Source organism: Psittacula echo, assembly GCF_963264785.1.
Source record: "Psittacula echo genome assembly, chromosome: Z".
Lineage (NCBI taxonomy): Eukaryota > Metazoa > Chordata > Aves > Psittaciformes > Psittacidae > Psittacula > Psittacula echo.
In genome coordinates this window covers 87,443,840-87,468,876 of record NC_137742.1, presented here as the reverse complement: position 1 = coordinate 87,468,876, position 25,037 = coordinate 87,443,840, and the positions used below count along the sequence as shown (strand labels likewise).

At 39.3% G+C, this 25,037-nt stretch overlaps 1 protein-coding gene across 1 annotated transcript in view; it reads left to right on the top strand.

Moving 5' to 3' along the window:
- Positions 1 to 1,098: 1,098 nt before the first annotated feature.
- The window catches only part of MMP2 (matrix metallopeptidase 2), a gene marked incomplete at both ends in the record, with an annotated part of 36,464 nt that continues 12,525 nt past the window's right edge, over positions 1,099 to 25,037 (top strand). Inside the window, 9 exons of the mRNA XM_080637771.1 lie at positions 1,099 to 1,242; positions 5,842 to 6,068; positions 7,578 to 7,726; positions 9,802 to 9,930; positions 11,599 to 11,772; positions 17,963 to 18,136; positions 20,293 to 20,466; positions 21,604 to 21,759; positions 23,534 to 23,687. Coding sequence (XP_080493897.1) covers positions 1,099 to 1,242; positions 5,842 to 6,068; positions 7,578 to 7,726; positions 9,802 to 9,930; positions 11,599 to 11,772; positions 17,963 to 18,136; positions 20,293 to 20,466; positions 21,604 to 21,759; positions 23,534 to 23,687 — 1,481 coding nt within the window. The remainder of the gene's footprint in view (positions 1,243 to 5,841; positions 6,069 to 7,577; positions 7,727 to 9,801; positions 9,931 to 11,598; positions 11,773 to 17,962; positions 18,137 to 20,292; positions 20,467 to 21,603; positions 21,760 to 23,533; positions 23,688 to 25,037) is intronic.

Genomic DNA, 25,037 nt, shown 5'->3' with positions numbered 1-25,037 from the left:
CAGAACACAGTTTGCATTCATGCAGAATTGCCAGCCTCCTGTCTTAAAAAGTCACAAGCCAAGGGCCTAGATTAGGGATATCCAGCTACAAAAATATTCCACTTGCAAAAACATCTCAAAGCTGGCAATACTATAAATGACACAATAAAAGATTGTCCATGACAATGTCTGTGTTTACATCAAAATTTCAGATTAATGCAGCTGCATCAGCAGACCAAATCCCAGCATGAGGAAACCCTGATTTTTGTACAATTCCTATGACGTCAATCACTGAGGATAATTTCTATTGCTGAATCTGCCCAATTATCTCTCACCCTGTATCTCCCACCATGTATCAAAGTGATACATGGTGCCTGTTGGTGGCAAAGCCTCAAGCTGGTTCTGGACCCAAACAAGCCACGAGAATCTTATTCAGAGCTCTGCAGAGAGCAGGGAGGGAGGACCCTGGCACCAAGCACTGGCGAGCACTGTGTACACAGACCTACAGTTTGCACAGCCTGAGCAGCAGCGGGACAAGAAGCCTCCCTGGGCTGCACAGGCTCTGTCTCAGAATCTCTCATCAAAATGTCTACTGTAAGGCACTGTGAAGGAGTGCAACCACATATGCTTAAAGCAGATTATTATGTCTGTGGCAAAAAAAACCCCCAATATTTAGCCAGGAAAATAATGTTTATGAATTTATTTATTTATTTTTAATTTAAGATATATGTTGGACACTTCCCCTTCAAGATCATAGTTTGCCTTTTTCTGCTCCCTGGCGCAACTAAACATTTTCACATATGCAAATGAGGAGAAAAGGTGGCCTCTTTCAGCAGTAATAAGTATCTGCCTGTTGCTACCTTAAAATCACAGCAATCACATCTGGTAACTGCCCTTTCCTCATGTTTCCACTAGTTTTCAGACTTCCTCTTGTGGTAGCTTGAGACTGCGCATCTGGATGTTTTAAACATACAAGGGAATTGCTAGAGCAAGCAAAAGAGAAAACTGCAGCGAGTTAAGATGTGCGGATAAGCAACTGGTGTACTGTGCAGCTAAAGGAACAGACAGGCGGGAGGGTAGAAGCTTTTTTACAAACAGAAGAGCACAAGTTTAGGCAGAATGAAGACTCACAGTGTCTGTGGCTTTGTTTTTAAAGTACTATTGATCCAAGTGTATCTTTTTAACAAAAGTTTAGCTGCACCGTCACCAATTATTAAGTTTCCTGGAGACAGCACTCCCAAGACAGACAAAGAACTAGCAGTGGTAAGTGTTGGTTTCATCTTTGCTTCAGATTTCTATTGTTGTTTCATAAGCAGATGTTTCTTTCTTGTTTCAGCTGAGGCGAAAGAATGACTTTAGCATTCTCTCCCCAGAGCCTCTGGAAGTGCTAGCTAGCTAGCAAAGGTATCAGCTTTCAGAAGTTAAAACTAGTGCCAAGTAATATTTCCTCTCTTAAATTTCCTAAAGTCGGCAAAGAAAGTGTCTTTTTTCTTCTTGTTCCTTAAGACTGAACATAAAAATTATTTCATTAAATCACCGTGATTATAATTGGAAGATAGAAACAGCAAAAGGGAAGAAGGGGAATTAAAAGCCATCTAATATTTTACTTGAGTCAAGTAGAAGTGAGGGCTGTGGAGACTCACTTAACGCATGTATTGCAGCAGTTTGTTTTCCAGATTGTTTACCATGCACTGCACAAACATAGATTTAAGGGACAATTGCACTTGAAGGCTTGGCTGGAGGCTCAGGAGCTATTGTGACTAATTCTGACTTTGACAAAAGAAAAAAAAAAATTAGATCAGAAGCTTAAAGAAATATTTTTTTCCAAAATCAATCTGGGAAAAAAAAAAAAAAAAAAAAAAAAAAACCAAACATAAAAACCACAAACAGTTTGGATTTCTATGACATTAGCGAATTATAGCTATAACTCTACAACATTTTATTCTAACCTTGGTTAGCCCTGTGGACCTTTATAAAAATGACATTGTGGGGAAGTCCATTTAAGGGGAGATTGAGATGGATTATCCTTATTTTAGCATGTAAATTATAGACATTTCTCTTCTTCAGCAGTAAGTCTTTTAAGGAAGATTGAGATAAACTATTCTTATTTCAGGACATAGAGGTTTGAAAATTGATCACTTTTCTTTGGAAATTGGTGTGCATCTTGGGAAAGCTTGCCAGGTTAAAGAAGGTCTGGGTGAGGGTAGAGAGATAATATCCAGATGGGAGCTGTGGGGGAAAGGTTGGAAAAACACAGAGAAACTGACCCAAAAAGGGCACTCCTCCGCCTTTAACAAAACAAATTCACCCAAGTTCTTGCCTTAGGAGCACAGCAGCCAGGGGGTGAGAGGCCAGTGCATGGGGGAGAGGAAAGTGAGGTTCAATATGTCTAAGAGTAGTTTAACCACTCTTAAATAATCTATTTTCTTAGATATGGGAAGGCTTTTACTCAATAACAGCAATCCACATCTCCCCTCATCTCCGCTTCTTGTGAACAACCTATATATTACGTGTACTCAAAAGAAAACTACAAGCTGGTTTAAAACGGCAGCTTTTCTTTGTCTTCCTTGTAGTATTCTAGGGTAATGATGACTGGCTGCCTTTCCCTCACACTGTCCAACAGAACAGCCCCAACACTCAGCATCAAAACACAAATTGCTGTGTTGCAGCTGGACCTTGTTTCATTAATGGGCTGGATCAGGATTCCAGATCACCACAGCTCCCTGCTGACTCTGGGGAAACTGAATTGCGCAGCCTAGGCCAAGATGTGGTTTACACAGACACTATATTTTCGTCAGGATTCTCTTCTCATAGAACAGCTGGTTATGCTCATTTCTCTTTTTCAGTAAAAACTCCATTTTAGGAAAAATTGAGAGGGGTTAGCTTTTATTTAGAATCCTACCAAGTAAGATTCTTTACCATGCCTTATTTTATATTTTTGGTTGTATATCTTACTCCCAAACCTAAAATGGCAACATCAGCATCATGCTTCTTCACTAAACTTCAGTTCTGATGTACAGCCTATATTATATCATGGTAGCTCACTGCACGATGAACATAGAAGCTTTATCTATCAAACTACATTACAATAAAAATTGGGATAAGAACAGGTCCTCCAGACTGGCTTGTTTGATTATGTTCTTAATGCATTTCACATTATTTCCACCAGGCCCTAGTAACACAGTAGACAGAAGCTTATTGGTAGTGAAGGTGAAACCATTCTGTGTCTGTTATTTGCCAGTGCCAGTCCACCGCAGGAATGCCACATCAGAAGTTATAAAAATCATACAAAAACTAGGCATAGTCTGTGCTTAGTCAATAGATGGATGGAAGACCCTCTGACGTAGATAGTGTAACATCTTGATTAAATCCTTCTGAGTAAGCTCTGAACCATTTCCTATGCAAGGCAGATGAGGTACGCTAGGACTTAATGAAAATGGTGGTGAAATCCAGGCTTGACCCACTGCAGTCATCAAATGTCCTGTGCTATATTTTGCTGATGTAGCAGTCTTATCCTCAGTTTCCTTGATGACCTTCAGTCAATTAATTAGATACATAAAGTACATAAAGTAAGGTTTTCCTCAGGAATACCTCCTCACACAAGAACTTTGTGCAGTCATTTTGTCAAGCTTCTTGTGACCCTCAGAAATAAGTCTCCCTGATATTTCTGATATGTTTTTGGCAAATATGCCTTTACCTTATTCAGGATGCTTTCTTACCTTGAATTTGTAGTTAATATTTTGGATACCCAAAGGATGCTTTTGCATCTATTACAGACAGGTTTATCGAAAAGATCAGTAACTTGCAACCTTCCTGTGTAAGAGTACCATTGGCAAGGGCATCTCTCAGCCCTGTGCCATGCTAAGCATCGGTTTGGGAACACCTGCAATTTGACATGGCTGTAGCTTTTTCCAGATTCAGGCATAAAAATATTGCAAACCCACTTGAGTTTGTAGTTCCTGAAATCTGTGAGCAAGAGAACCATAAGATCCACTTTACTGGATAAACCGTACAACTCCAGATAGTTTAGTCAAGCTGTTCAGAACCTGTGAATAAAAATAATTAGGTAATGATATGTTATTATCATTATAGTAAGTACCAAAATTAACATAATCGTCATCATAATCCATTTATCTACTCAATAAGGAGATAAATTCAATATTCTAAAGCTGCATATAGCCTAAGCTGTGTGACTGAGCCTACTTCTGCTACACTCCAAGCTACAGTTTGCGCTACAGATTTTCTCAGATCAGTCTGAATCCAAACACTGAATCTTTTGCTAGCCAGCAGGCTGTTGTGTGGCTGTGCTTGCTAGTGTCCAGTTAGGAACAGAGTTGATAAACGATTTTATGCAGTTGCTGAAGATATGCCAGAGGGACTCTTCATCAGGAATTGCAGCGACAGCACAAGGGGTGATAGGTTTAAACTTAAACAGGGGAAGTTCAGGTTAGATATAAGGAAGACGTTCTTCACTGTGAGGGTAGCAAGGCACTGGAACAGGCTGCCCAAAGAAGTGGCAAAAGCTCCATCCCTGGCAATGTTCAAGGCCAGGTTGGACAGAAGCTTTGGTGACATGGTCTAGGGTGAGGTGTCCCTGCCCATGGCAGGGGGATTGGAACTAGATGATCTTAAGGTCCTTTCTGACATAAACCATTCAATGATTCTGTGATTCACCACATGCTAGAGACTCTGGGTTGGTCCCTACCCCAAGATGTTCATAGTTATTCTGCCCATCAACACTGAACTTGAGGTAAAAAGTACAAAATACTAAATCACTTGTGTGATCTCACATGTGCATTGCACAAAAGTTGGGGATCATGTATGGATAACCGGGACCAGAGCTGCTTATCTACAGTTCAATTTAACATAAATACACAACTTATCAGCACACATCTGAAAGAATGGCTGCTTACTTGGAAGAATCACCAGGGAACAGACTAACCCATTCCTTCTCCAGGATTAGAGGCAGCAGCAGACAGACAGACAGACTTCCCTTTTTTTACAGCACTATACCTGTTGATTAGGTCACACTGATCAAAATGGAAAGTGAAGGAGACCTGAGTGGGTATCATTTTAGATAAAACATTAAGGTAATGGGATTTGTGCTGCCTGTTTGATCTTTATGACCTCTGTTTTCTGAGAAGAGATAATTTTGTAATCACCACAATGGCTGTATCACAAAGATCAGCTTGGCCACAATCTGCTGGAGCATTCAATGGAGTTTTAAATATGCAGGTGTTGATTGGCAGCAATGTCCAGGCAACTGAGTTGTTACCAACAATCTTCTTCCTCAGGTCTTCGCAATGTTTGACTCAAAAGTAAACACACACAGGATCCAAATACCTGTGTGCAGTGTGACTAAAAATTGGTGTATTTTTTTCTTTGCAATTTATGTGGTCTCACTTGTGTGGTTGCTTTGATACCTTGACCAGTTTCTCAATATTCCAGAGCCTTCCAAGAATATACACAAAAATACAAAAAATACACACAAAAAAAATACACAAAATCTAAAACTATAAGAAGATTTATACATCATAAAGAAACTCAGAAAGATAAACCCATTTTTGCTTTGTAATTCTACATTAAAGCTCAAAGCTCTACTTACTAATAAAGCAATTCATTAAGTAAAGCTGATAGCTAATAGTAGAAATGACTGCTTAATTAGCAATGTTGTGTGATCAAGGTTGGTTTGTGTCAATTAAGGAGATTCTGCTGGTCCCTCAGTTACTAACAACAGTAATTTTGAAAAGAAAAATTGCAAATTACAGATGGAAAGCTATCATGGAATTACAGTATTTTTTTCAATGATTAATTATTTATTTTATGATTTTTAAAGTCTTTGTTCTGTACTTTTTTCCCAAGCAATACCTGAATAAATACTATGGGTGCCCAAAAGACAATTGCAATTTGTTTGTCCTGAAAGACACTTTGAAGAAAATGCAAAAATTTTTTGGGCTGCCTGAAACGGGAGATTTGGATCAAAATACTATTGAGACAATGAAGAAACCTCGCTGTGGTAACCCTGATGTAGCCAATTACAACTTCTTTCCAAGAAAGCCAAAATGGGAGAAGAATCATATAACATACAGGTACTTGACTGGTGGTGTCGGGTTTTGCTCACCTGTAACTATGGCACTTGTAAGAAGCCATCAGACCAGACACTTGGAAGTGGAGTAGCTGCTCAGAGGGCTAGACAGGATTTCTTGAGTTAGGATATCTCTGTGTTCAGATAACTACCAGATGCTTTAGCAAACACTTCTGAAACTTCACATTGTAAGATTTCAGCAATAATCATCTAAAGATCAACTTCATTGCTCTAGTTGGGACTAAAGAGATTTTGATTTTATTCTTTGCTTTGCTGCAAGCATCCAAAAGGAACTGCAGTAGCAGTATCTCACCTGCCCACAGGCTCAGCAGGAACCACTTATGAACTGCAGAGGCCACACAAGAGGACTAACTCTTCCGAATTCAGCTGTCATAAAAATGAAGGTCATCAAATAAATTTTAAAATTAAATAATCATATTTTGCATAAATACAGACATGATTTAAAGCAAACCTATTACAATAGGGTTTGGCACGTTTTAATTTCTTACTCTTACTCTGAAGAGTTAGAGACCAATACAGCTCTCACTTAAGTCAGTAATAAAAATTGTTATCCTAGGTGGTCCAGGAACAAACTTTCTGCACCAACGAGAGCAAAACAGCAGATTTGTCTTATCTGCTTGACCTGCTGCTCCTTCACAAGTTAGGACTCAAAGCATCTGTCATGCTGTGACCAGCCTAATAAATACTGGAAAACCGTGGCAGCTCCCACAGCCCCTGCTTGCTGACGTGCTTCCTCTGGTTCTTCCTCATTCTCCTTAGGCACACAGTAGTTTCCCTCATTATGCACAGCCCCAGCAGCCAATTGGAAACTTCTTTGATATTGAGGTTATAATATAAGGTACTAAGAAGTCCAATTGAAAACTATGAAGAAGAAGGCGGCAATGCACTGAAGAGTTTGCCCCTTTCCCATGTTGGGCCTATGGCTCTATTTTACATGCTTTACCTACTATTTCTCCACATATACTATTGCCAATGTAGCCAATACACTAGGAAATTATTAGCATTCAGCTGGCATGAAACAGTTAAGAGCTTTCACCCCAGATGAAACAGGGATATATAGCTAACTATAAAGGTGAGGGAAAAGGGCTAGTTAGTAATAAAGAGCAAAACAATCCACGCTTGAAACTCTTACAACATTATTGAGTTCTTTTTCTGGCAAGCAAATCTTACATATCAAGATGTCCTTGTATGTTCTTGTCCAAGGTGACAGTATGACTTGCCAGCACTTCAGCACTGACAGAAAGCCTTGGATATTTTGTGCAGGGCCTACTGCCATGCAGGCCTTACAGCCCCTGGCTGAATAATTTTCATCCTACTGCATCAGTTCCAAAGGAAAATAAATATTAAGCACCACATCTAAACACACTTCTCCCATGCAGCAGTATTACCTCTTAACAGTTTCACTACTGAGCTTACTCAGCATTTTGATCAGTAATCAGCAAATACTGGGAGGGGTTTTATGTGTTATTTAACTCTTCCTTTTACCTCTAAGGATTATAGGCTATACCCCAGATTTGGATCCTGAGACAGTAGATGATGCCTTTGCTCGAGCCTTTCAAGTCTGGAGTGATGTCACACCACTGAGATTTAACCGAATAAACGATGGAGAAGCAGACATAATGATTAATTTTGGCCGATGGGGTATATTTTTCTATTTTTACATATGTTTTTGGTTTTATTCCTTTGATTAATCCTAAGTACTGGAATGATCTACCCTCAATAAGTAGTACCTGTGAGACTTTCTGGCAAGCCTTGTCCTAGTTTGCACTTGGCTTATACAGGCTAAGATCTAATTTCACTAAGATTTTTTTTTCTTTCTTATACGAGAGAGAGAGGGAGAGAGAGACGTATTTATGCAATATGCTTATACTATATTTATCTTTCCAAAAGAAAATCGCTAAGGGCAACATTTTTATTTTTAAATTTACAAATCAGAAATAGAACTGGGAAATATTGCTACAAATCTTCAGATGATGTGAGCTGGCTTCCTGCCATGGAAAAGAATGGAATGTCATTGTACTGCTTATAACTACATACTCAGTTTTCCAGTGATAATGGTGGAGGTCCTAACATACTGGAGCTTAAAACTGGATTTGTGCCTTCCAATTTTGACTTTTTAGCTAGCCTCAGTTCTTTAGCACAGCAGAGTACAGGCTTTCAATGTCTTCTTTGGTCCTGAGGAACTTAAAAAATATGGATCATAAGCTGAATCATGGTTTGAGTCCAGCTGATGGTAAGTGACTTGATTCATTTTGTTGTACATGACTTCTCAATTAATTTTTTTTCCCCCGAAAGAAGGTTTATAGCTTTTCAGGGTAAACCTGAGGCATTTTAACTTCTTATGAACAGTTATGGAATTTTTAATACTAATGAAGATACTTGTGCAGCCAGTCACATGGGGGGTGGACTTTGGAAGTAAACAGTTCAACAGTTTGTAAAAGCTTCTATCTCCAGCTGGTTTTCTGTGCTTTAGGTACTGATGAGTTGACCTCAAAAGCTTCAGAGATTCTGTCCAGAACTCAAAACTTCAGATCCTCATCCAGGCTGGCCTGGTTCACAAAACAGAAGTCTTACAAGAGCAGAAGTGTTTCTGCTGGGTTTAGTTCCAGCCATCTCATACGAGCTTCTTCCACATTCGTTCATTCTTATTACTTTACTGCATGTCAGATTCACAGGAAGTGGGATGTCCACAGGGTTTTTCCATTTTTAAGCTTTCTCTTAAGCAAGGATCTTCTTGGAAATAAATGGGAGTAGAGCATTTAATATATGTCAGAATGTTGTCCTTAGCAACTACACACTAGACTACTGATATTAGTCAACTGAACCAGTATTAAGAGAGTATCACCAGGATGAAATCAGTGTAACAGAGCAAAGAACCAGGCCTGTGTATTTGAGGCTTCTGTTAAATGGCAAGACATGAGACCAAAAGGCTTGAAATGATGCAACTGGAAATGCTGGCAGCCAGCTCTAATGCACAGGTCAGTGTGGTGGGAAAGCTATGAATACCAGAGTTATGCCCTTGCCAGCCTGCCTTACCCACATGCGGTGTACTTCCAAGAAAAGCCTACAGTGTAATAACAGGGGCACTACTTAACCTGCTGCTGCCCTGAAAGCTGCCCGAGTCTTGGACTGGTTGATGTGGAGGAGGAATAGGCTCATTCACAGGACTCAGAGCTAGCTTTTCAGACCTCCACTGCTGAAACACTAAGCCGATTTGCTTTCCAGCTTAAAGTAGCTAGTATCCTGCACAAAAACCACAGAAGTCTGAGGTGCAGCAGAAAAAGAGTAGCCAGCAGAAAGAAATCTGCCTTTACTTTTCAAATATCTCTATTAGAGACCAATGCAAATTATCTGAAAATAACCCTCATCTATAATGTTTATTTTACAGCTGCCTACCAGTCTCATTAAGAAACAGCAGTGTGTATGCAGCCATACATCTAATGCACAATATTTCACCATTCTTCACTCTCTTTGATTCCTTTCCATAATACTTGTAAGATACAAAATAACATGCTGCAGTACTGACACTCAATGTTCTTCATGAGAACTTGCTTCTTCGAACTTGCTTCTTCCCTTCTGGTTCAGTCTTGCTAGCACAACCCACACCAATAAATTTACTAGACTATTCTGCTGCTGTCTTGGGTGGGATGATGATTATCATTCATATATAGACTCTGATACAGCAGAGATCATTTTTTGCCTGCTTCCTCCTGCAGAACATGGTGATGGCTATCCATTTGATGGCAAAGATGGTCTCCTGGCTCATGCCTTTGCACCGGGGCCAGGAATTGGAGGAGACTCCCATTTTGATGATGATGAACTGTGGACTCTTGGTGAGGGGCAAGGTACCAGACTTTCTAATATTTCAGAACATATGGCCTGCTGGCTGCTGTTTTAATGCTATTTTAGGCACCACACTAAATTATTTCATTGGCATGTCAATAAATGTTAGGTATGTGAAAATTAATTTATACAGTTTAAATTGTTCTCTACAAGATATTTATATAATTCCTACATAAATGTTACTTAGGATTTCCCTTTCTGTTCCTTTACTGTTGCCCCCTGAAAAACTGAATTAATAATGACCCTGATGCTGCACAACCTTCATGAATTGTAGGAAAAGTACAAAGCCTCAACTGTCATTTTGAATTCTTCAGTTCTCAGGACTCCAAATACAATATCTTTAAGTTCATGTGTAAGAGGCAGACTGGACAGGGCTCTTCTGCTGACATGCCCTTTTTAAGACAACTTAAGCTGTGGCTCCAGTTGTTCAAAATTGAACTATCCACCTGAATAAGTTTTAGACACTCAAAACCAAATGGAATGTAAGTCCCTAATGGTGATGATTCAAACAAAATTGACATCAAAGAGTGCATTACGAACATCTCCAAGAATCTTAACAGGCAGTTTGCCATATCTTTTAGAAGAAAAAAAATGAAGGACAGATAATATCACCTGAACTAGACAAACAAGACTAAGTAATAGTAGTTTGGAGCCTCTTTTTTTCAGCTTAAACTTTGCCACAATCATATAGTTCTGATTATAATTCTTCTTCTGTAAAATAATTTGGAAAACTCAGAATCACAGAATGGTTTGGGTTGGAAGGGACCTAAAAGATTATTTAGTTCCAACCCCCTTGCCATGGGCAGGGACACTTTCCATTAGATGAATGCAAAACTCATGTTTGCCTTTCATTTCAAATTCTAGTTTCCTCAGCTGTTCTCGCATTGAAAAAATAATTGAACTTTAATATCAAAATAGTCAATGTCCTTCTGTTTGGCTTTCATTTAACTTTAGCAGAAGCACTGACCAGTAGCTGCACTATTTGGACTGGATCCCTGGCTCAGACTAACAACAAACAGGAGAAAGCTGTTTTCTGTGTTAGTGGAAATACTGCACAAGCATCCAGTTAGTTACTGCCATTAAAAGAAATGCTATGGACACATGAATTATCTGTACATCAACAGGCATTACAACACCAGTACTGTAGGCTCAATACCACATGTGACAAACTGAAATACACCCCTGACTTGGCTGTGCCTGTGGTACCACTCTATCCCCCAGTCCACATCTCATTCAAGGCTAATTGGAAATACTAAAGTGGTTTAAGAGGCAAAAGGCATGTTCAGCTCATGCTCAGCTGTTGCCTGGAACCTTTCAAACTATACTCAACATTTTAGACCATATTACCAAAGAAACTAAATTACTAAATGTGTTAACAGCATGTTTATAAGTTTGCCTTGGCATAATAACAACATATGTATTTTTTTTATTGCTTTTAAGGATTGTTCATTCTAACACTTCCCCATGAGTAATATATATTTAATTCTTTCAAAACTACTAGTTATCATTTCAGCTATGATCATCTTGCCAATAGAGAGATCAGGAGCACATTGAATTTCAAATTCAGACTGCATTTCTGTACAAGCGTCCTCCAGGAAAAGGTTTACAGAAACTATATTTTTTATACCAGTTGATGGCTGATTTCACTTCTGCATTTGTTCTCTTCACAGTGGTTAGAGTGAAGTATGGAAATGCAGATGGTGAATACTGCAAATTTCCCTTCTGGTTCAATGGCAAGGAATACAACAGCTGCACAGATGCAGGACGTAATGATGGATTCCTCTGGTGTTCCACAACCAAAGACTTTGACACAGATGGCAAATATGGCTTTTGTCCCCATGAGTGTAAGTAAGATCACTGTTTTGACGGTTATTTCCTGGTAGGCTATTTTCGGTAGAATGTTCCTACCTGTTTGCCCATCCACTTCTCTACTTTTTCTACTTCCTGCCTGGCAGATTTAGATTTACTGCTCTTTAATATCTCCTCAGTATCTAAGCAAGCAAAACTTCCTAAAGACTCCCTTGGGGTAACTTACTGACGTGGTTTAAGCCCAGCCAGTAACCAAGAAACACGCAGCCGCTCACTCACTCCCCACCTTCTTCTTCCCCGCCCTGCTCCCGAAGGGATGGGGAGGAGAATCAAAAGAATGTAACTCCCAGGGGTTGACATAAGAACAGTCCAGTAACTAAGGTATAACACAAAACCACTTCTGCTACCACCAATAATAATAATGATAAGGAAAATAACAAAGGAAGAGAATACAACCGCTCACCACCCGCCAACCAATACCCAGCCTGACCCCAGCAGCAATCTATCTCTTCCAGGTAACTGCCCTCAGTTTATATACTGGGCATGACGTGCTGTGGTATGGAATACCCCTTTGGCTAGTTTGGGTCAGGTGTCCTGTCTCTGTTTCCTCCTGGCTTCCCATGCCCCTCCTCCCTGGCAGAGCATGGGACTGAGAAAGTCCTTGGTCAGGGTAAACATTACTGAGCAACAACTAAAAACATCGATGTTATCAGCGTTGTTCTCAGGCTGAAAGTCAAAAACACAGCACTGCACCAGCTACTAAGAAGGAGAAAAATGACTGCTACTGCTGAACCCAGGACACTAATGATGACCCAGCCCGAGGCCTTTCTCTAAAAACAAGGACATACTGACAATAGGTCTGAAACAATGTTGGCCCCATATATGCCTCAAAGATATTACATGTTGAGTTTTGCAACCCTGGAAGGCAACTACTTTTTAGAGTAAGGACAGAGATAAATTCAGAGATGGAGCACACTAAATGACAGAAATCTCTCCCTAAACACATTCCACAAACAACTAAAGTTGTGTCCCCATCAAGAGAAGTGAGTAACAAAAACGAGCAGTTAAGGCTAAAACCCATTAAGCTAAACCTCTGCAACTTTGCACAACAATTTTACCAACCTGTGGTCCAGGTCCACTGAGTCTAGCAACCCTTCTACTGCAATATGACACTATTATTGTCACTAATCACCCTTTAAATGACCTCAGACTACTTCTCAAAATAATAATGACTGCATTTCAAGTGAGTATCTATGCTGGAGCAAAGTTATTTATATGTTGGTGCATTGGAAATTGCTAGTCAGGAGAGAACTGACTTTTTTAGAAATTAGGTTTTTATTTTTAACCATATCTTATGACTCTTCCTCACAAAGCAGTGCCAACAGCTCACTTTAGGTACCAGAATGACACTGTATTTCAGAAATGCTATCTCTACAAAACTGCTACAGGATCTAGGAAAGCTGAGATCCTACTTAATCTCTAACTTTTTGGAATGTGAACAGACTCTTCTGTTTCACAAGCAATTTATTTCATATTTGGAAACACTCATGTTCTAATTAGACAATGTGCATAATGTTTCTATGTAGCCACAACTCTTTAAAAATATACACAACATGTTTCTTGTCTTTCAAATGAAATTATGACACTATGTTTCCTTTTAAACATCAGGAAACTTATTTATACACTTGAAAACCTTGATGAGTGTACTACATATAAAACTTCAGACAGTTTATTATTATATGAGCGTTAATTTGATCTCCTGTATATCACACAGCAGGAAATATTTAAAGAAGCAAATAAGTATAACTGGCTATACCCTACTGTGCTAATTTATCAGCAGGAAGTAAAGTTCAAAAGGCAAAGGGCTTTCAGCCACTTGTTCCATCTCCTGTTTGCCAGTTCCAATGCTGGCACCTGTATTCACAGACATTCCCAGTGCTGCAGTTTCTCACATCCTCTTTTTTCCCTTTGTACATAACTGATTGCTATAAGCTTTTGGCAGCAGGGAGTGTTTCATCACTCTTGTTACCTTACATCCTGAGCAATGGATCCACAGGGTTACTAAAACTCCTGTCTGTTACTGCCGTTTTATATCAAACGATAAAAGAGTTACGAAAAAGAATGAAACAGAAAACAGCAGAGTTTTTGTCAGACTCATGATAATCCTGCCTGGAACAATAGTACTAAACTTACTTGAATATCATGGCTACATGCAATCAGTACAAGGTAAGAGAATACAGATTGCTGAAAGAAAATTAGTGATGTCTGAGATGCACAGCTAACAAAACAAGACATGTTCAGGGGTTTGCCAAAACACGAATGCACAAGAACAGCCCCACAGTCCCAGACAAGTCTTGTGAGAACTGTAAAAACACATGTATGTGTGTTAATATGTATGTGTCAGTTAAGTACATAATTTTTCAACAGATCACAAATACATGTATGTAGGAAAAGTTCAGATACCCTCTCTTCATATCTTCTCTGGTATCCTATTGTAGCCAAACACTAAATGGATTCCTGCTTGACACCTTTTCTGGATCTCTCAAGTTCATTTGCAAGACCATAGAGTTTCCAATATAAGATTACAATATTTTTGCATCAGGGCATTTGTGGTTTGCAAAGATAATCTGCTGTAGAACATACTAGTCTTCTAGCCCCGATGTCATAAAAAATCTTCTTTAATTTCCAAAAACCCTAATTGCCCATTATAGGTCACATCTAGAGCCGGGACCTACCATGGTGACAACTATTTATACAACTATAAGGGATGAAAAAACAGGAACATGAACTTCTAACAGACTTGAGCTAATAAAAACACAAAAGTTAACGGTTAGTTACATGGCTTTCAGAACTGGCTTCTTTAGCCTGACATTTACTTCAGGAGATCATACGTGTGTACTTCACATATTTTTTCCTAAAACTCTGCCATCTCCTTTATTCTGCACCTTTCACCAAATCTCCTCTACTCATCTCCCTCAGGTTAATCCTTTCAGCTGGAAAAGTGTAAAATTAGATTTATTTCTTTAAAATAGTCCAAATGCTCATATATAGTCAGTACAAAGCTCAGATTACAAGCTAGTGGGACAAACTGAGATCCACATTCCCTAACTGATACCTTTGTGAAATCCCAAAGTCATACAAGACTGAAAATGTGAGCAGTGAAGTATTCTCAGGGAGAGCTGGTTCTGGAAGTTGATGTTCCTGAAATGCTTCTGTTAAGGTCTCTGAAACCAAACAGAAGGGTTTTAGCCTTTTGTTTCTGATGTAATTGTTTCGCAAGACCCTTGAACAGTTATGCACACATGGCTCTTATTAAATTCAGAGTGGTGCTATTCACTCATTATTCCAAGGCACCATTTGCTAAAACCCAGCTAATCAGTTCAGACAGGGTATGATTTACATGATAGAGGCTGTACTGGGGGCAGCATTCCAAGTTGTGTTTGCTTCTCTCACGTTTAATTCACTGAAGTTAGTCTCAATTCTTTTCATTATAGAGCCACGCTGCAAGTTTGGAAATATTTTTAAAGCTCTAGTACTGCACCAGGCTTTTCTAAAGTCAATCCCAGATCTGTACCCTCGTTTTGTAGGTCTCAACTATCATCTGGCAAAGCAGAAGAATGCAAAGCAAAAAGTTATCTACCTACTACACAAATCTTTCAAAGGTGTGCTGAATCTCTGCTTTGCCATATAGGATCAAGGGATCTTGAATCTCTTTCTTTTTTACCAGAATCACTGGCACAACAGGGAGTTCAGGCTCCTAACTTTTGCCCTCTAATGTCTAATGTTACTGAGATCTGTACTTTGCCTGTACCTCCCTCACACTGGTCACAGCTGTTGTAGGCCGCCGCTGTCATGTTCTCTGAGGCAGAGCCCTCATGAAACTGCAGCTACCTCCAACCTGGGTCTGTGCTGCAGGCCTTTCAGAAGCCTTCCAGCCATGGGTTTCCTTACACCACAACTGGCTGATCTTCTGGGAAGAGCTAACCATGCTCTATAGCTCACAGATTAGTAATGTCCAGCCTGAATCTGCTCTCACACCAGGATATCTGATGATCGTATTTTTAAATGGCTGAGCTTACCATGATGCAGGCCCTTTAAGATCCCTGGCAAGTAAATAAAGCTTTTGGTTTGTTTTGGGGGAAACTGAACTAGTCTGTCTTTAACTTTCATTTACATTAAAGCAAAGAACTTTCTAGTTAAGGCAGAGGGAAGGATTTGAAAAGTTAATAAATCGTTGTTGTCACCATCACATGATGTTACCTCAAGCAAAATGAAAAACTGCATTTTGACAATGACTCAGAAGGACTCCATGCAACGCAGTAAGAGATTGACTTTCCATAAGGTTTTTGCAACTTAGCCACATTTAAAAAGATTTAAAAAAAAAAAAAAAAAGACGACGACTAATAGAGAGTTTGCCAGATCTAGAACTGGAAGCTGCTCATGTGGTAAATGAGTCATCTAAACAACTCAGTTTAATTTTGCCTTCCAAATCTATCATTTCTTTATAAAAAATAAAGTCTCTCTCCAATCACGATAGCTCCAGTCCCACTTAATGCATATTTCTTAACTTAAGACAGCATGTGAGACAACTTGCTCTTCTGGAGAGGCACAGTGTGTGCTGAAGTTACTTTTGCCTAGAGATAGGACCACTGTGTGACTGCTTGCATGTCCAGAATGCAGAAGATACAGATGAGACCTTGGCTAGATCAGAAGTTCAGTGAACTTGTGTGTGTGAGCCAGACTGCAAAGCTTTAAGTCCTCTCCTTGGTGGACTGGAACTTAGTCCAGTAACTTAACAGTTCATGACCTTGATACTGTGGCCAATTACTGAGTTAAGTGGACAAGACAAAATGAATCATCTGTGTCACAACACTCCATCATTAGAACCTTTCCCAGTCACCTTTCAGCCAGAAAAGGCCTTGGCTTTTTATTTATTACTACTCTAAAAAGTCAAGCACACTCAATATCTCTTCCCATGGATATGTCAGACATATCCCAGTCACCTTTCAGCCAGAAAAGGCCTTGGCTTTTTATTTATTACTACTCTAAAAAGTCAAGCACACTCAATATCTCTTCCCATGGATATGTCAGACCAAGCAAAGACAAAACCCTTCAAGTCCTACACAAAAACACTGAGGCTATCATGGCTTTTTGGTCATCAAAAATGACAATAGCAAACTTCAAAATAACATGCCAACCCTTCTCACATACACGTTTAGGTTTTACCTTTAAACTGAGGAAGAAGAGAGAGAAAGCTGTCCCCCATGTCACCTTAAAAAAGGCCAAATCATGTGTACTTTGCACTGGGAATTCAAACAGACATGTTTCATTCTGAGGTGCTGTTCTTAAATACAGGGAGAATTAGTGTATGGCTGCATGGAAGTTTATTAAAATCCTAAAACAGGTCCCAGAACTCTCAATTCAGTTCAATCCGTACTTCTTAATTCACAAGAGAGATTTCTGGTTCTCAGAGTTGAGCCATGGGGCCTTGTTTGCATATGCTGGACAATAAACAACCCCTGGAAGATACACTACCTCCAGGAACATTAATGAAGCAAAAGACAGGAGAGGCCTCCAGTGCCTAGCTTTGCTGGAGGAATCATATTGGTCATCTCTTGCTTATCTGTTGAGTGCCTGAGTACAGCTGTGAAGATTCTCAGACATGAGAAGCAACACCTAGAGGAAAAGCCTGCAAGTTATTATCTGACTCTAATTCTACTGTATGTCAGCATCTTAAAGAAACTGAAAACATACACAGATTGCTGTCAGGAAAAATCAGTCTGGCTTGTGCATGGCTTTGTGCAGTTTGTCATTTTATGTAACGCTTTTGATGCAAGGTAAATCAGCAGAGCACTAAGGAACATGAGTGACTTTCTCAGAATCCTCTAAATGTCGTTTCAAGAGGGGATATTAATTTCCTTTATGAGCAGGCTATAAAGGATATACACAATTAAACCACATTCAAACAGCTTGGTAGAATTTTCTTCACTCCCAATACATTTATAAAGATCAATCACTCATTCTTTTCTATACAACTGTGAGATTGTACCATCCCTCATCTATCTTGCCAAAGCATTTCACTGTTGGTGTAAAATAAAGGTTCTAAATGTGAACTGCTCCACACACAATAGCTGTCTAATCTCTGTCAAAACTATTGTCACATAGTGGCACCTTGTTTATACTGAGCATTGCCTGTGACATTTCTTTCTTTCATTCTCTCTACAGCACTTTTCACAATGGGTGGCAATGGTGAGGGGCAGCCATGCAAATTCCCTTTTAAATTTCAAGGCCAATCATATGACCAGTGCACAACCGAAGGCAGGACAGATGGATACCGATGGTGTGGAACCACTGAAGACTATGACAGAGATAAGAAATACGGATTCTGTCCAGAGACTGGTATGAGGAACATTACTAGCGCAACAATCTAATTTGTCATTGTTTTAACTAACAAAAGTCTCCTTTTTTACACCTCCATCAGAACACACAGAAGTTGATGAAGTAGGCACCATTTCAGCATAGGTGGCCAATGAAGTAACAAGAACAGGTCTATGTGAAGGATATGCTATGCCATAGCACACCAAGTTTATGAAAGACACACATATGTGATTGAACCACAGGACTAAATGTCTACCGCTGCAGGATAATTACATGTAGAATACAATTTGCAAATGGCCTTGAAAGAGAAGTCTCATGTGACTAAAGAAAGCATGAACAATATTTTAGCTTAATACTTACCATTTATACTTAAAAAAAAAAAAAAATCTTGTTTAATATGTTAAGCTTGTGTTATCAGACATTTTCAGCAATTCAAAAGACCTAAGGGAAATGGTTTAGCCAGGAAAAATAGATTTCTGCTTTCTTCACAATTTTTTATACTTTTTAACTAGAATTTTATTATATAGGAAGAGAAACATGTAAAGGATTGTTCAACAAACATAAGAACCAATATATCAAGAGTCAATATATCCAAAGTCTTAGGTAACACAGTCTCTATTATTGGAACCAAGAAATACACTTACTTTATGCTTTTTTCAGCATAATAAGTTATTGCTTGAGGAAGCTATGATTTCTTCTTTTTTTAATCTGTTTTATTAATTAATAATAATGAATGAGAAATAAATAATTATAAATAATAAGGGACAGAATCAGCTTTGCCTCCTGTACCTTCCCAGAAGATAAATCATAGTTTAAAAGGAACTGTAATTGCCAGATAGCAGTTTAAATTAATTTAAATTAGTTTTATATTCTTTCCATACTATATTTATGATACCTACTTTAAACTGTAATTTTAAATATAGTTATACCCTCTTTCTTCCAGAAAATACTTGCACATTCATATATAAATGTTATTTTTTATATACTACCACCATACACTACATAGACAAGAACATACTTAGAGGAAATAATTACAAGTTTTTGCAAAAAAATATTGGTAAAAAAAAAAAAAGTAAGCCACATTTTATATCCTTTTCTACAGAAAATGTTTAAGCCATGCTTTTTTTCACTCCTGTCGTGGTTTATGCCCAGCCAGTAACTAGTAACTCAGCACCATGCAGTCACTCACTCACTCCCCCCCACACTTATTCCTCCCCACCCTGCTCCCAGAGAAATGGGAAGGAGAATCAAAAGAATGTAACTCCCAGGGGTTGAGATAAGAATAGTCCAGTAACTAAGGTATAACACAAAACCACTACTGCTACCACCAATAATAATAACAATAAGGGAAATAACAAAGGAAGAGAATACAGCTGCGCACCACCTGCTGACCGATACCCAGCCCGACGCCAGCAGCAATCTGGCTTTCCAGGTAACTCCCCCAGTTTATATACTGGGCATGACGTGCTGTGGTATGGAATACCCCTTTGGCTAGTTTGGGTCAGGTGTCCTGTCTCTGTTTCCTCCCGGCTTCCCCTCCTCTCTGGCGGAGCAAGAGATTCACAAAGTCCTTGGTCAGGCTAAACATTACTGAGCAACAACTAAAAACATCAGTGTTATCAGCGTTGTTCTCAGGCTGAAAGTCAAAAACACAACACTGCACCAGCTACTAAGGAGAAAAATGACTGCTACTGCTGAACACAGGACAACTCCAAAGCTTATATTTTAGTGAGGCACCTACTAACCAGGTGGATACTCAATAATCCTTTATACCTTTCTGACACTAAACACTAGACACTGATGCTCTACACCTTCAACCTATTCAATACGCATTTCAAGAAATCATCAGGAGGGACTACCAAATGATACTTGCTCCATAATCACCTTCTACAGAACATTATTAACTGCTGTTTTCTCAGAGCTGTGAACACATTCTTACTCTCACCAAAACTATTGGCAAGTTAATCGCAATGGTGATGCCTAGACTTTTTCCTTTTTCTCTGTGGCAGGTAATCTTGTTTTCAAATATTACTTTCAATCTGACTCCTCATGTTCTTAAGAGGATTACAAATTTTTTTACTTGGTTTCTGATTTTAGCATGTGTTTAGGAGAAGGTACATCAGCTTAATCTCAAAAGGGACTCCCTTCTCACTGCATTTTCCTGTCATTTTCCACAGCCATGTCAACAGTTGGTGGAAATTCAGAGGGAGCCCCTTGTGTATTCCCCTTCATCTTCCTTGGGAATAAATATGAGTCCTGTACAAGTGCAGGTCGCAACGATGGCAAGCTGTGGTGCGCTTCTACCAGTAGCTATGATGATGACCGCAAGTGGGGCTTTTGTCCTGATCAAGGTAATAGATTGTCACAGCAATATACTAGTACCAGCATACTGACCTCACTGATGACACCACAGTTAGGATGATTTCATCCTCATATTTAGCACTTGTATATAGTTACAATACACAATCTCCCCAGCCCGAAATCTGAGCAAAATCTCTGTATCTGGGTCGGAGACTCTTTCAAGAGTCAATCCCAGAGCTCATCTGCCTGAAACATTCACATTTTTCTATAATTTATAACCATGAAGTGTCTTTTGAAATCACAAAAACCAAAAAACATTTTTAAAAATAATTTAAATAAATAAATGGTTTTCTCATCACCAGTTTTTCCTTCCAAAGCTACAAGCCACAAGTACATTACATATATAATAATTATACTCTGATATTTGTCAAATTAGGAAAAAATGCTAAATGTAAAAAACATCTGTGATTGATATTGCTGAAGATGAAAAACATGTTTAAAAGCGAGAGAGACAGAATGATTTTTATATGGTGCATATTTAAAATTACTTTGGTTAATATTTGTCATTTTTAACATAGATAAAATTAAATATAGTAAAAGGCTTTTTACAAATGTACAAACAAATGCAAGGGGTCAGTTTTTTCCTTTAAGAGAGAAATAACTGCCAAATTTCAGAGACTGTTTGGGCATAATAGATAAAATGCCATCTTATGATAAAAGACTTTTTTAACCTGACAATATTTGGTACAACACTGGTGATCCAGGCTCTGTTCATGGACAGACAGGTATACAGACCTGTTTATCACTTGCATGCCACTTCATGACAAAAAATAAGATTTGAGGTCTAGAGTGCAAGTTTAATTCTCACTGCTTAAAAAAACTCCCTGATTTTATCTGCTACACTTCCTTTTTTTTACAGAAGTATGAAGACTGCAGTCAAAGTCACTTTCATTTGAGACAAGAGCAAATGTCAGCCTCTAAAACCTCAGAATCTCTCTACTGAAATGTCATTTCTGGCAATATATATGTAACAGTCACCATTGGCATCTGTAAATAATGATGATATTTACTGTTGGGAGATTTTTTATGGGTAGCAAGAAAAATAAAATTGTAAGACTATGAATAACCTGTGTGGTACACTTCTATTTAGATGCAAGCAGTTAATACTATCTTGCTGTCTTATTTAGGATACAGTCTCTTCTTGGTTGCTGCTCATGAATTTGGCCATGCCATGGGATTAGAGCACTCTGAGGATCCAGGAGCTCTGATGGCCCCTATCTACACCTATACCAAGAACTTTCGACTTTCTCAGGATGACATTAAAGGGATACAGGAGCTATATGGTAAGAAGGTCCTCCCCTGGCAGCAGAAAAGCATGCAGCACAGGTTGAAATATGGGACTCAGAACTTGCAGTAAATGACATACTGCACAATACCAGCAATGCCAGAAACACCCTCTGTGCCTTTCTCCCTGCTTTATGTTATTAAGAGGCTCCTACTTAAATAAAAAATCACACTTTAAGGATGAGGCGTCACTAAATTTACTAAACTAAGAGAAGCTCCAAAACTCCCCCTAGCCAAACCTTTAGATGAAAATTTCTAATGCCTTTACTGGGACAATGAAATGCCATCCTTTTCTCTAGCTTGAAATACCTCATGTGGATGGGTTTGGGTGTTACTGTCTACAACACTCTGAGCTTCCCAGATTGCAACTCCCTGTAAAGTGAGGGGAAGGACCTTATTTCCTGCACCAGCTTGAAAACAGTTCACATTGCTTGCTCACAATCCAAACTATACCATAACAACGACAACTGCAGCGTGTATGGGAGCTAATTTGTTGACATAAATGTATTTGGCAAGCTCCTGGAGAAAAAGTGAATTTAAGCATTCTCGTGTTGGTATATCTTAAAAATTTATTATTTTCTCCACAGATATACTTAGTAAAATTCACAAGTATTATTATAATTAAAATTCCTTCCACTTATATATTTTCTGCCTTGTAGAGACACAAATCTGCTACAGTCAATTAAGCAGAGAAAATCTATGCCATTTATTTTTCTGTGCTTTTCACTTTTCTGCTGAGGTATCTTCCTAATTGTAAGTCACTATATTCTACAGTATTCAACACCTTAGAAATTATAATAGGAATATACCAAAATGATTACCACATGAGACACTTTTTTATCAAAAATCTGATTTGAATCTTCAATTTTCCCCTTGTTCTTAGCTGTTTTAATTAAGACTGGGAATTGAGACATGGTCAAGGCTCCATGAATTTTCTAAGCTTGCACAACATATCTTTGATAGAGTTCAGAATTTAACTCGGTTGTCTCAAGGCACACTTCAAAACTTGAGACAAAACTATCTTTCTTGCCTCTTTATAACTGATAGAACCCTTTACAAACTGCTTTCTATATAAAACAAGTATTAAAGAAACCTTTGTTTTCTTCCATTAGTATCTCCGTCAGCTACACTCAACTTTGTTTCATACAGTAAATCAACCTGATTTTTAAGAAAAAAGGCAAATGCTTTATAAGGCAATACAGCCACAGCCAAATAATAAACCCAACCAAAATAAACCAAATGGCAAAGTGCATATTCTTAAGGGCACATTTTGATTGCTGATGAGGGCAAAAAGATCATATAAATGGCTCAAAATGCATCTTTGTCACTTGCAAAATATTGGCACTTCTTTGTAGAACAGAAATTCACTTTGATGTCCCTCTCAGTGGAGTTGCGGATAATTCTGAGTAGAAGCACTTTGAAATGCATTTCTCATCTTTTCAGAAGCCGGTGAAATAAAAACTGTAATGTTAACGTTTATACCCAGTATAGTAATTTCTGAGTATCTTTCAAGTTAAACAGACAGCTCAGCATGGATAGACATTCACAGGCAATGTGAATAAGGCCACAGAGTAGATTAATGCAGGACTGAAAGCTATGGCCTTCTCAGCTGTACTTGACCACCCTTCCTCTGAAAAGGTTATAAGTTTTTGCTCCTTCAAGCACTGCCTCTAAATTATTACCCTTCTAGGAATTATGGTAGTTCATGCGCTATGTAGAACCTATGCCACACTGTATTTCAGTGTAACAGAACTTCTCTGTTCACCATTACAGAAGTGTCAACTGATGTAGAACCTGGGCCAGGGCCAGGACCAGGGCCCGGCCCACGTCCAACCCTTGGACCTGTCACTCCAGAGCTCTGCAAGCATGACATTGTATTTGATGGAGTCGCACAAATTAGAGGAGAAACATTTTTCTTCAAAGATAGGTAAGTGAGATAAATTGCTTATCAATGGGATTTCACACGTGGAGGAACCTGTCAGACTTATCCATCAAAACCTAGACATTTATGATCAGGCACAATCTCTGCCCTTTCTTTTGTGTATTCAGAGACAGCAAAGTGTCCTGTCAACTCCTAAGGGAAAGACATGGCGAAGTCTGATATCATGGTTAAATAATATGGCCTTCTATGCCACAAGGGTACACTGCTGGTTCATGGTTAACTTGGTTTCCACCAGTTTCCCTAGCTTCTTTTTCACAAAGCTGCTTTCCAGCCTCTTGGCCCCCAGGCTGTACTGGTGTTTGGGATTGTACCTCCCCAGGTGCAGGTCTTTGCATTGCCACTTGTTGGACTGTGTAAGGTTAGAATCATAGAATCATAGAATAGTTAGGGTTGGAAAGGACCTTAAGATCATCCAGTTCCAACCCCCCTGCCATGGGCAGAAACACCTCACACTAAACCATGCCACCCAAGGCCTCATCCAACCTGGCCTTGAACACCGCCAAGGATGCAGCATTCACAACCTCCCTGGGCAACCCATTCCCATGCCTCACCACCCTCACAGTAAAGAATTTCTTCCTTATATCCAACTTAAACTTCCCCTGTTTAATGTTTAACCCGTTACCCCTAGTCCTGTCACTACAGTCCCTAACAAAAAGTCCATCCCCAGCATCCCTGTAGGCCCCCTTCAGATACTGGAAGGCTGCTATGAGGTCTCCACGCAGCCTTCTCTTCTCCAGGATGAACAGCCCCAACTTCCTCAGCCTGTCTTCATACAGGAGGTGTGCCAGTCCCCTGATCATCCTCGTGGCCCTCCTCTGGACTTGCTCCAACAGTTCCATGCCCTTTTATGTTGAGGACACCAGAACTGCATGCAATACTCCAAATGAGGTCTCACGAGAGCAGAGTAGAGGGGCAGGATCACCTCCTTCGACCTGCTGGCCACGCTCCTTTTGATGCAGCCCAGGATACGGTTGGCTTTCTGGGTTGCAAGCGCACACTGAAGCCGGCTCATGTGCATTTTCTCATTGACCAACAGCCCCAAGTCCTTCTCTGCAGAGCTGCTCCGAATCTCTTCTTTGCCCAACCTGTAGCTGTGCCTGGTTCCTGACATCCCATTTCTCCAGGGATCAAGGTCTGTTTGAATGGCAGCACAAACCCTTGGTGTATCAGCCACTCCTACTACTGAGTCATCAGCAAACTTGCTGAAGGTGCACTCTGCCCCATCATACAAATAGATCATTACTGAAGACGTTAAACAGTCTTCTATCCAGTACTGATGCCTGGGATAGTTACACTGCTGCTTACTGGCCTCCAGCTAGACTTCGTACCTCTGAC